The sequence below is a fragment of the Streptopelia decaocto genome (assembly GCF_964273445.1).
Source record: "Streptopelia decaocto genome assembly, chromosome: 5".
Classification (NCBI taxonomy): Eukaryota; Metazoa; Chordata; class Aves; order Columbiformes; family Columbidae; genus Streptopelia; species Streptopelia decaocto.
Window position 1 is genome coordinate 58,209,059 of NC_138659.1, and position 12,247 is coordinate 58,221,305.

Genomic DNA, 12,247 nt, shown 5'->3' on the forward strand with positions numbered 1-12,247 from the left:
AAGGAGTAAAAATGAAACTAGAATACTGAATACTTGAGAATTTCAAAAAGCTAAAAAATACTTAAGGAGTTTAGGGGGGTTCGACTATGTGACTTAATTTGAAGTTTTAGGTTCATCACTCTTTCCTAGGCAGTCTCTTACCTTCTCCTTTCCCATTCCAATCATTAGAAACCTGCCTATACTCAGGACATCCTGCATAGACTGCAGAGCCTGTGCCTGTCTAATTCCCTGCCATAAATTTTCTCACATAGAGCTACATTCACTAGGACATTAGCACTTTGCAAATATGCAAATTGATGCACATACATTATTTAAGCACATAGATCTCACAACTATTCAAAGACTCACATTTTAGTTGCCTGATTCTTATCTGTTCTGCATTCTGAGATAGTAAAATTAGCTGCTTCCTGGATAACAGTGAAAAGTTATGGTACTGCTAGGAAATTTTGAATGCCTCTGAAACTATTTGTAACATTTGCCCAAAATTTTCAGGAAAAGGCCTGTAGGATGAAACCGAGCAAGTGCAAATGAGATGTGTTGGCTTGCTTTGATGGAGTTTTGTGGAGAAAAGACCTGAAAAAATTCTGTATGTAACTATATGTGTACTTCCACTTTGGAAGTGGGGGAAAACAATGCACTTTCAAAATACTTTCTGTTTTTCTGAAACAGAACAGCTCCACAATTTATAATGCTGCTCTAAGTACACAAGATTATTGCCACTGGACTACTAAAACCAGCATAAAGCAGGTACTTAGCATAACTAAGATTTTTTTTTTTTTTTTTAATGCTACAAAACCCATTTGATTACTAGACACAATGAGCTTAAAAACTCAGTGAATCTACATATTTAGCTTCATAGCAGAACTCCTGTGGTATCTTTATGTTTTGTACAATTCACAGTTAAACATGCTTTTCTTCCATTTTTTAAACCTAGAATTGAAATTTCATGTTGAGAAACCCCTTCTGAAGAATGATCAAATGACTGGAGTGAAGAAAATGTCAAAATTCTTCAGTTCTCCAAAAGTATTCACAGAACAAGCTTTTGGCAAGAACCTCTTCCCTTCAACTACCTACTTAGAGACAACACCTGTAACACTTCTTGCTCAGGCTCACCTCAAACTAAGGACCTATACCATGGGAATACTAATCTATGTATGTATGTATGTATGTATCTATCTATCTATCTATCTATCTATCTATCTATCTATCTATCTATCGAGGTGCGATCTAATGGTCTGAAATAAAAGAACAAAGAACCAGGAATTTGTCTGGTTCTGAAACTTTATTGCTCTACATATTTTACCTCACACGGCCCCAGTTTTCCCATCTATAATACAGGGACAATACAAAAATGCATGTACACTACTTTACGTGTGCTTTCTGTGAGATACACCTCATGTCACATCTGAGAACAGCTGGGATAATATTCTCAATGGAAAGCATTACAGATTATTTAGAACATTTGCACCCTTTGATTGTATCTCCTCCATTCTCTATTAGCAATAAACACATAAAGTGATGACTTCAGGAAGGTATTTTACTAGGAAAGAGAGACAAAAAAATCAAAGAAAAAGAAAAAAAGAAAACATCAGCTGAGCAACCAAAAAGAGCAGTAGTTAATTTTAAAAAGTTTTGTTATTCATGCATTGTTGTAGGCATTATGAGTACAACTGCCTGCCTTGTGGCTTTTGATAACTGTCCTTAGAACACATATATGAACTATCATTTACTTCTAGCCAAACCATGGTGGTATTAGATCATGCTTTGAGAGATGTTAGCAATACAAAATAAAATATTGCTACACTTCATATGAGTATAGAGCTTTTTATTCAAAGCTACCATTTATTTTGCAAACTGACCCTGAAATAGTTTTCTGAAAGATAAGACGGAGGAACAAGTTCCCTCTGCCTGCAGAATTACCTGGCAGTGCAGTGATGAAGTCCCGCTGTAACATGGGTTTGAGGTATGAGTTTATATGTCCATGCTGGTAGTGACACATCTGGGAGATGAGGTGCTCCACAAACTCCACCTGATCAGACTCAGACCACTGTTCAAAATACTTGATGCAGAGCTCCTTCTCCTTCTCATAGCTTGCAGACAGTTTTCTTTGCTTGGGCACAATCATACTGGAAGTGCCATTGGCAAGTTTTGTCTGTGAAAGGGAAGGAGAGAAACAGCCCAAATCACGCACATGAAAGGAAGCTCAGGTGGTTTCATGAGTTTTTCAGAGGAGGAAGAAAACAGCAGGAAGAAAGCACTCTGGTACATAGTCAGCCAAGGCCGTGTATCCCGTTCGGTGCTGTCAGCCGGAGCGTAGCCCCCGCGAGCTGTGACCCCAGCAGGACAAGGCGCCAGCTCCAGCCAGAGCTGCACATGGGGGCTCTGGTTCAAGGAAAACTTGAGGGGCAATTTAACATAAACACAATTTTATTTACATCTTGCACACAAGAAAATGCAGTTGGATTCCTAATCTACAGTTACCGGTTACTTCAATGCACCAACAGAAAACTGGATTTGTATTCTGGTTTTTGTTTGGTTGGTTTGGTTTGTGTGTGTGGTTATTTTTTCCCCTCTCTAAAGAACGGACTGCTGCTAAAATTCAGAGGAAATGCATAAAATGGATGAGAAAAAAACCCTGACAGTACTACTTTTGAGTATTAAATTATAACTTAAAAGCAAAGACAGCTAAAATACACCCTGATATTTGGTACATTTTTCAGTGAATAAAAGATTTTCAACTTTCTGAGCACTGTTAATATCTTGTCACAAGGACTCAGCTCAAAGAAGAGTTTCAGGGACAAAATAAAACAGACATTTCAATTTACTACTTGATAGCAAGATATATTTTCTGCTTTCTAAACAACTTAACTGGAAGAAAAGTGCACATTTTGCATTGCAAGGATATCCTTTGTCCAAGTAAGATTAACTGTTTGCTGGGAAATTATTTTTTCCCTTACTGGTCAAATAGTTTGTATTAAATGCTGAAAACATGTGGCTTTCTTTCATTGCAATGGTTTAACACTGGACAGCATTACAGTAACAGTCAAATCATTACATCATTTTTATTTACAAAATACATTTACAGGTTCTCTACTGATTATCAAATAATTAAAAACAAATTACAGATATCAAAATATATAAAATACTGAAGTAGGGAGGCCACATTTATGTTCTAAGATCATAATTCCAGGCAACAACCTCATCAGGAAACTTGTATTGACTTTAAAGGAAAAAAACCTAGTACCTAAACCTCTCTGCAAAGGTATTTAATGATATAAAAGAAATGCACAGATCAACTGATTTTACAGGAAAAGAAAAACCAACAAAAGAACCTTTTTCAGCAAGTGCCAAAACAGCGGGTTATTTAGAGACCACAAAATCTAGTTACCAGAGCTGGGTTTGGAATGCAGGAATTCTTCATTTCTCAGGAGTAAATAATTCCTGTCTTTCAATACCACCCCCAGCCCCGAGAGCAATCCTGACTCTGAAGCACCAAAAACCTCATAATTTGCAAATCTACTCAAGTAATCACATTTCATTTTCTGAGAAAATCCATCTAAATACTCTTGTCAGCATTTCCAGAAGAGCTGGACAGACTTTCCTCTGGTAGCACAAGAGAGTAATTAGCTGTCATCTGAATTAGGGTTTGACTTAAGTTTCTTTGAGGACACAGACCATGGAGGTCACATCAGTGCTTGATACTGGGGCTCAGTGTTTTCAATCTTACTTTTATCCCCACTCCTCCCCGTGAATTTCTGTGTTTGTTCAGTAAGATCATACCAGACAAGGGCTATGATTGAGCTCCACTATTTCATCTGGTCATCACATGGATAGCACTGGGTGCAGGCGAGTCATAGACCCAGTTACTGGGTAGAAGGAAAGAAATATTCTCTCGAGCCAACTTTTTATATGGAGGAATCTCTAAGGGGATGGTGGGCATGAAATCATAGGTGTGAAAGGCTGGAGTCCTAGCAAAGTCCACAGTAGACAACAGCCTGGCAAAAAATAGTTACCAATGGACTGCACTGAACATTGGTACTAAGGGATTCTGGTCATTTTTGCTGCAGTTAAGCTGCCAGCAAAATAGACAACAGGATGACCATGAACCAGCACTGTGCCCTTGTGGCCAGGAAGGCCAATGGCATCCTGGGGTGTATTAGAAGGGGGGTGGTTAGTAGATCGAGAGAGGTCCTCCTTCCCCTCTACTCCGCCCTGGTGAGACCACATCTGGAATATTGTGTCCAGTTCTGGCCCCTCAGTTCAAGAAGGACAGGGAACTGCTGGAGAGGGTCCAGCGTAGGGCAACAAAGATGATTAAGGTTGTGGAGCATCTCCCATATGAGGAAAGGCTGAGGGAGCTGGGTCTCTTTAGTTTGGAGAAGAGGAGACTGAGGGGTGACCTTATTAATGTTTATAAATACATAAAGGGTGAGTGCCACGAGGATGAAGCCAGGCTCTTCTCGGTGGCAAACAATGATAGGACAAGGGGTAATGGGATCAAGCTGGAACACAAGAGGTTCCACTTAAATTTGAGAAAAAACTTCTTCTCAGAGAGGGTGACAGACACTGGAACAGGCTGAGACATTCACAACCCACCTGGACATGTTCCTGTGCGACCTCACCTAGGCGTTCCTGCTCCAGCAGGGGGATTGGACTAGATGATCTTTTGAGGTCCCTTCCAATCCCAAACATACTGTGACACTGTGTGATACTGTGATCCCTGTAAAAATGCTGGATTAAGATAGCAGGGAAATGTTGTATTCTACAAGTCTGATATAATTTCATTTTTTATTTTGTTTCCTGTGCAGCCAATCTCACAACAGGCTGTCTCTACAAAGCATTTTTAAAACTTCTGCCTTTTAATCTGAGAGACTGTGAAGTCTGACTAACGTGCTGAGCTGAAGCTGATGTGCGAAGACTACAAAATGGGCAACTCCTTTCACAGTTGCCACTATGTTCTGGCCCTTCCTTGCGTCCTGAGCACCCTTCTCCCAGCAGCCTTCAGCTCCCCAGTTACCTCTAAAACATCGGTTTTGGGTATCAAACAGAAGCTGCAGTATCTGCCAAAACAAGTAATGGCTTATGTGTGTACAAACAGATGGTTTAGAGGGACAAAACAACCCATTTTGCCTGGATCCCAAGTGAATACAGGCCTCTTGGGCAGGAATAATGACTAAATTAAAGAGTCCATTGACCAACACTTGCTCTGGAAGTCAAACTCTCAATTTGCAGAGTGAATCTGCTGAGAAAAGCACCATACGTGTTGTAGTGTTTATGTCCAAATCAGTGGACAGGGGAACACTATATTTTTTAGGTTCAGATGCGTACTTTGGCCACATTCTGACAATGTCAGCTTGAGACCTGGTTTGTGTCCTTGTCTGCTCTGGTTTCCCATCAAAAGGAGCGAGGACAAGCCCTGGGGTGGCCAATGTGTGCCCAGCAGGCCCTGTGGTTTATACAAGCAGGGGACCAGGAGGACAGGGCAGACCATGAACACACCAGTTCTGCAGAGTAGAGATAGATGAATTCACAGTACTCACAAATCACTCAATCGCAATACATGCTCACATGCCTCCCTCAGAGCATCTGTAGCTACAGTTTAGAACAAAATTCCAGAATTTCAATTGAAGATTCCCGAAAACCTACTGGGAATTCAGTGGAAAAAAGTCTGTTATTAAAAAAAGCCAACAACAACAACATCAGGCATTTGTATTATGAAAGCCTTGGGAGGGAGGGCATTTAGCACCAGTAGGAGAATCGATTTGCTTCCTGAGAAACCCTGATGACTCAACCATTCTGATCAACTGTCTCAAGTTCATGACAAACCACCTCAGAACAATATCAGCAACTATTTCCAGGCTCACACAGTCATCTACAACCTCTTCCCTTCCCTGGTGCAATAACCAGGCCTCACATGAAAAAGAATGAACTGTCTCATCCACACTTCTAGGGTAAATAACCATCTAAATGCACTGTATGCGGTCAAGCTTTTTATACGCTTCACTTTCAAAAGTGGCAAAGAAGAACAAGCACTAGTAGTCCATCACCTGGGAAGAAATTTAGGTATAAGGGAGCAAACTACTAACTTGGAACAGATGAAGATTTTCTGACTCCCCTTTCACAAGCCCATGTAAGTGAGGGCTGGGAGGTGTCCCAGCTGGCCACAGACACAACAACTCAACTGCAGAACAGCAGAGGTGTCCTCCTACAACAGTGTGTCTGTGCTTGTCAGCTGTGCCAAGAAACCCAGGGGACTGAGCACCTCAGGTTGGTACTAGCTCAGGGATCTACGTACGATGCTTCATTGCAGCCCATAATTACAAGACCATTTCTCCAAATGGCTACATTTAACACAAAGCACATTTGGATGCCCAGTGAAGTAGAAGAGGACTAATATATGAAAGGACTTTAATCTAAATAATGGCTTGCAACTGCAGGAAGGTGCGATATTTCAACACAGATAAATAAGGCCTGGATAAATCTACTGCTCTGCATATAAAAGAAAACAGCCATGGTATATCACAGCTGTAACCTACACATGACAAACAAGGTTACTTCTCTTTTGTTAAGTGCAGGGGACCAAAGATCCTCCTAAAGCACTGAAAAAAACCAAACACAAGCATGGTTCTCTGATTCTGATAAAGGTATAGTGTTTCCCCATCCATATGAGTGGTCACAACTTTTATACATGTTTTTAAAAAAACACCATTGCAGAAGACTTTGTTAAGGCAATTTCCACAGGGTGGATGAATTCAGATTATTTGTTTCTTAATATAAAAGACACCTCTCGAAGTCAAAGAAAAAGAAGCTGTCTCCTAGAATATTGAGAATGGCTTAAATAATGCCAGCAAGGTTTGCGACCTTCTGAACCTTCAAGAAGTCCTCGTTCTGGAGCTCTGGAAAGACTGAGAACTTAGAACACCACCGCAAATGTATCAGTTTCTTTCTAGACAAAAGGAAAGGACTTCTCTTCAACATTCCAGTACCAACAGGTCATGCTGGGCTTCTCCCCTCCTTCCTGGGCTCCCTGGGACTACAAGCTCTGACACAGACAGATGTCCTCTCCTGCTTAACTGCAACCGCAGCATTTCGCCTCCAACTGCTTGCACCGCCTGTTGTGTTTAAGTCACTGATCTAGACAGAGCCACCTTAACAGGAATTTTGGATAGGTCTTACTGAAGGGGAGGAAAAAAGAGGACATAATGTTTAATTATAAGAAATGATTGAAATAGGCACAGACATACCCCGGGTGCCTCTGCACTGCAGCAAGCTCTAAACTTGTTATCGTTAATGGTTTAAATTTCACTGTGCTAATCATTTCAGGACACAAGCCTTTCTTGATAATCTAATGAATTATTCCAACATCCTTCAGCAAAAAAAATCCTCCATGACAGCACTAATTACAAGACGTTTTCCCAGTGCTTATGTAAAATATGACAGAGCAGCAGCTTAGGGAATTGCAGAAAACTGCTTCTAATTTCCACGGAGGAACTGACAAACACCTCTCTTTCATCTCTCCCAGCTCTCAAGTAAGATTTAACTTTCTCATTTAGTTAATTACCGAGTGAGGATCATCATTTTCCCGGATCGGAGCGGCACAGAGCCTTTATCGTGTTAACTTGTGAACTTGATCGATGGCTGCTGCTAAAACTTAATAACTTCACCCCCTGGCAAATTGTAAGATAAATATAATAGGAGAAACTCTGACAGTAAAAACCTGCCAGAAATGAGCGCTGTGTTTATGTTTCTTTGCAGGCAGCAAAAAAACAACCGACAGCTTATTACTGGGTGCGTGTTACTTATATTTAAAAGACTCCAGGCAGTTAACTTTCTGCGTACTGTTCAAACTTTACTCACAAGATAAAAGGCACTGGGGAAAAAAAACAAGCAACGGGATGACAAAGAAAGGAACCATGGAGCTGTGTGTCCAGAGGAGGGGCGGGGGGACAGACGGGAATTTCACAGTGATCGCAAAGCCACACTTGTCTCTATATCCTGAATATTCTTCAAGATTAACCACATTAAAAATACCCACAACAGTGAATCCAGAGATGAAACTGGTTACAGCAGCAGCACGAAGATCAGGAATTTTGAAGCACGTTAGAAGCTGCGTGGGAAAAGCAGCAGGATTAAGAAGTACCAATGTGGCAGCGAGATGATTTGGCTTGATGCCTGCAAACCTGCTCTTAAGCCAGAGAACCACAGCACAGGTGGCTTTTCCAAAGCTACTTGTGTGGCCATGAAACTGCTTGCTACTGCCCCTGATGAAGTACCACTCAATACCACTCCAACGTAGCAATGTAACAAAAATGGTGAAGCGCAGCTGAGAATGTATACCAGGCCTCCATGCTAAAGGCAAAGCTCATATTTGAGAATCCTGTTGAAAGAGGGCTGTTTGCATGGCCTAAAGGCAACAACAGCATAATTAAGAGGGTACAGCTTCAATCTCTATAGTTGGCTTCTTCCTTTTCAGGCTTGTAGTTACCAAATGCTGCAGAACTGATTCCCAGACTGCCAAGGCTAAGCGAGGAGGGAAGAAGTCCTCTGCAGCTTCTTATCAGCAACTTCCTATTAAAGAGCTCCTTTGATTTGAGAATTGGGGGATAGTGAGGGGGTGTCTCACCATAAAGAGCAGGATCTCGTGAGCCATAGCACCTGAAAGACACGAGAAGGGTAGCCAGCTCCTAATTTTTCTCCTTTGCAGGATTAACCTGCTTTTCCAGTGTGTGACTTGACAGCAAAGCTACAATGCTAGGTCATTAAACAACTCACTCCATTTACTTTTATTTTAAAAGCTCAGTTTAGAATCTAGCCAGTTCTGTCCGCCTCCATCTCACATAACAGTCTCTGTGAGGTTAACCATGGGTTTAGCACATATATGGACTTACTCGCTCAGTACTGAATTAGTTTCCACGCTGCAAAGCTCACTGAAACATTCCAAAAAACGAACATAACCCAGAACTAGATGATCATCGATCACATCTGAGAGTCAAAAAGAAAGCATCATGAAAGAAACCACAGCATCTTTATTATTGATTTTCAAGAGAAAATTCAAAATACACCCTCACAGTGAAATTAATAGTCCTCTGGATACCCAAGGAATTAGCAACTTGCCTGTCTAGGGCTCTTAGCTGCTTGTTTGCATCTGGTTTCTAATCACGTTGCAGAAAAACATTGATAAAAAAGGATACATCCAGACGAAAGATCACTAGAATTATGCTGGGCACAGCAGCCCAACCTGCTGCACCTTCTGAAATCCTGGGGTGGCAATAGTTTTCAGAGGTACCATCTAAGTAGCTATGATGTGGTGTCAGCCTGGAGGTCACCTGGCTAAGGGTATTACTACAGACACGAAAGAGAGAAGCCTGTTCTGGTTTAGGGCCAGAGAAAGCTGCAGACACCAGAGAAGTAACACGCTGAGTCTCCCAAGGGACTGGGGAGGCAGGACTGAGCCATGGGCACCTGCACACCAGCTTTACAAAGAGCAGCAGTAATACCATGCTGGAGAAACTGCTCCCCTCCCACACTACTACACAGTAAACAGCAACAGGGAGAGGAGATTAAAAAACTATTCTTTTAAGCTAATACTTAATGTTTCAGACAGACTAATAAAGTTTAATTGTCTGGAATCTTGTAGCTCTTCCTGTAAACTTTCCTTTCCCCAATCTAGATTTTAAGTCTTGGCAAAAACCTCCAAAATAAAATTTCTCTGATGCCAACAGCAGTTGTGAACTGGGAGTCCCTCTTCTCCTCATCCCTTATCTCCTAGTTGTCTTTGCAAATAAGCACTGATGAGGAATCTGCTTGCATCAGCACAGCACTGGCATATGTTACTTTCCCAAACTATGATCCCTGACCAAATGCATATCTAGACATATGGGGGGGAGGGCAGACACCATCACTCTTAAAGAGCTAGATTTCAAAGTGCACTTTTTATTAGTTGTAAAGTCATCATATGCACATTTCAAAGCAGATCCTCCAACAACAACAAATCACGTACAATGGAAGTCACCAGAGGAAATGCTTTCTTCCCCGGCATGGCTACCACAACCAGAGTTGAACTGCTGGGACCATTACATGTTATTACTGTTAATGGAGGGAAGAATATGCACATTATCAACTTGGAGAACCAGTCTACTAAAGTCATCAGGTAATGGCCAGTAGCAGCAAAAGGCTCATTTATGGCAGGGAAAGGCATCAGCTATGCTCTAAGCAGCAGTTTCATAGTTTTCTGGAACAGCTGTTTCTGTTTTTAAAACACCCAAGCATGATCTACTGCCTGAGTTAAGTTACTTTTTACGGGTGTTATTGTTGATTTTGTTTTTGCTCCAAGTACTCCCTTAACTCGCAGAGAGAAGGAGCCATGAACAGGTAGGTGGACTCCAGTGATTCACAACATGGCTGAACAGTGAAGAACATATCACCAGGAGCAACACACAAGTAGAGGGGGAGAATGACCCAGAAGACCTGTTATCTATGCTCAGTAACACTACTGATTTTCAAAACACTGTGGTTCTGTCTACAAACAGCTTTTATCATCAAGAAACATATGCCCTCCAAGATAGTTTACCCTGTATTATTTTCCACGAGTTTCCTCCTTGAAGATGCATTTTGCTACCAACAACAAGGAGGGCACAAGCGCACCAAACTACCTGGCCAAGGCAAAGCAAGTGATTCAGAACTGGAAGTATGAACATACATGCTGGATATCACGTACCATTTCCCAGCTACAGGAATACTACATATTTCCAGGTGTACTGGAGAGATGCGACAAACAAAAACACAGGAACATTCTGAAGAACCACAAGATTCACGTGTGTGCTTCGCTCCCACTGCAAACAGACTCCTTAGATCTGCTGAAGAGTTGGCTACACAAGCACTCTCTAACCTATTTCAGTCAAAATAAGCTTGTTAGCAAAGACCTGCTACTTAAACTGTCTAAACTGAAACACCTCATCATAACTGAAAGCAGGTTTGCAGTTTTGCTGACAGATCCTGGAGGGCAGCAACCTGCAGCAGCCAGACGAAGGCTGAGTGGTATTCTTTCCCACCAACACGGCTACATCTAGAAGAGGACATCTCATCAGTTCACACTGACTGATAGCAATACTACTGCTGTTAGCAGTCACCACAGAGGCAGCTGTAAAAGGAAAAGTCCATGAAGTACTCTTGCACAGTGTCAGGTCAAAGCTGGTCAGTGGGGCTGTAGCCAATATCTTGACAGATTTGCCCTGTAGCCTCCCATAACCACTACAGAGAACCCCATAATTCTCACCCACTAATGCCCACTGTCTCCTTGAGATGAGCCATTCTCCTGACCTTGCAGTCAAATGTTATCTTGCTGGCAAACTCAGGTGATTCCCATAAAAGACGATCAAGATTGCTAGGGGAGCTGGATGTGTTTGGCCTGGAGAAGCCTGGGGGCTATCTACTAGTCTTCCACTACCTCAAGGGAGGTTACAGAGGAAAGTGAAACAGAGTCTTTTCAGAAGTGCCTAACAACAGGAAGAAAGGCAACAGGCACAAGCTGTAGCAAGTAAAACTCTGGACATCGAGAGATTTTCAAAATATGAGTGGACAAGGTCCCAAGCAAAATGAGCTTACTCTGAAGGTAAGCGTTCTCTGAACAGGCAGCTGGACTAGAGGCTTCCAGAGGTTCATCTCAACTTAAAGTTTTCTATGAATTTATATCTTAAGATTGTGTTGGTCCATTGTTTCATTGGTACCTGGCAAGAGATTCAAGACTTGAGGAACAGACTCCAAAAATACAAGCTAAGGACATTCTCTAATGAATTCTGCATCTTCAGAAATTGCATTCAGTTTGGTTAGGTCAAATACCGTTGATGAGCGAAAATACATAACAAAAGAAAGGCAAGAAATAGTACCCTCTGCAACAACAAGCAACCAGCTCTGACCACACCAGCGCGTCAGGAAGGTGAACTCCGTGTCACAGCTCACCAGACTTTCCCCCCACCACCTGATACTCAAACTGCACAACCCAGAAGCCCAAGTCACAGACTGTCACAGCAGAGATTCCTCATTGGCTATGCTCAGCTGCCAATCATCTTGCCAAAAACCTCCTCACACTAAAGGAGGGAGGGAGCCTTCCAGTATTCCACTCCCTATAGAAGACTCAGTGAAAGTGAAATTGTTTGAATATAACATCTAAGCAATATAAAACGCCCAGCAAACTGAGGCAGAACAGGGTTGCTAGCCTCACTTGGTTCTTCAACATACTGTATTTTCC

At 41.9% G+C, this 12,247-nt stretch overlaps 1 protein-coding gene across 12 annotated transcripts in view; it reads right to left on the reverse strand.

Annotated features, from left to right (window-relative positions):
- Window positions 1-12,247, reverse strand: part of BTRC (beta-transducin repeat containing E3 ubiquitin protein ligase) — a 115,617-nt gene that overhangs the window by 22,654 nt on the left and 80,716 nt on the right. For all 12 annotated transcript variants that reach the window (XM_082052419.1, XM_082052418.1, XM_082052416.1 and 9 more), the window contains one exon: window positions 1,921-2,152. In XM_082052419.1, coding sequence (XP_081908545.1) covers window positions 1,921-2,152 — 232 coding nt within the window. The remainder of the gene's footprint in view (window positions 1-1,920; window positions 2,153-12,247) is intronic.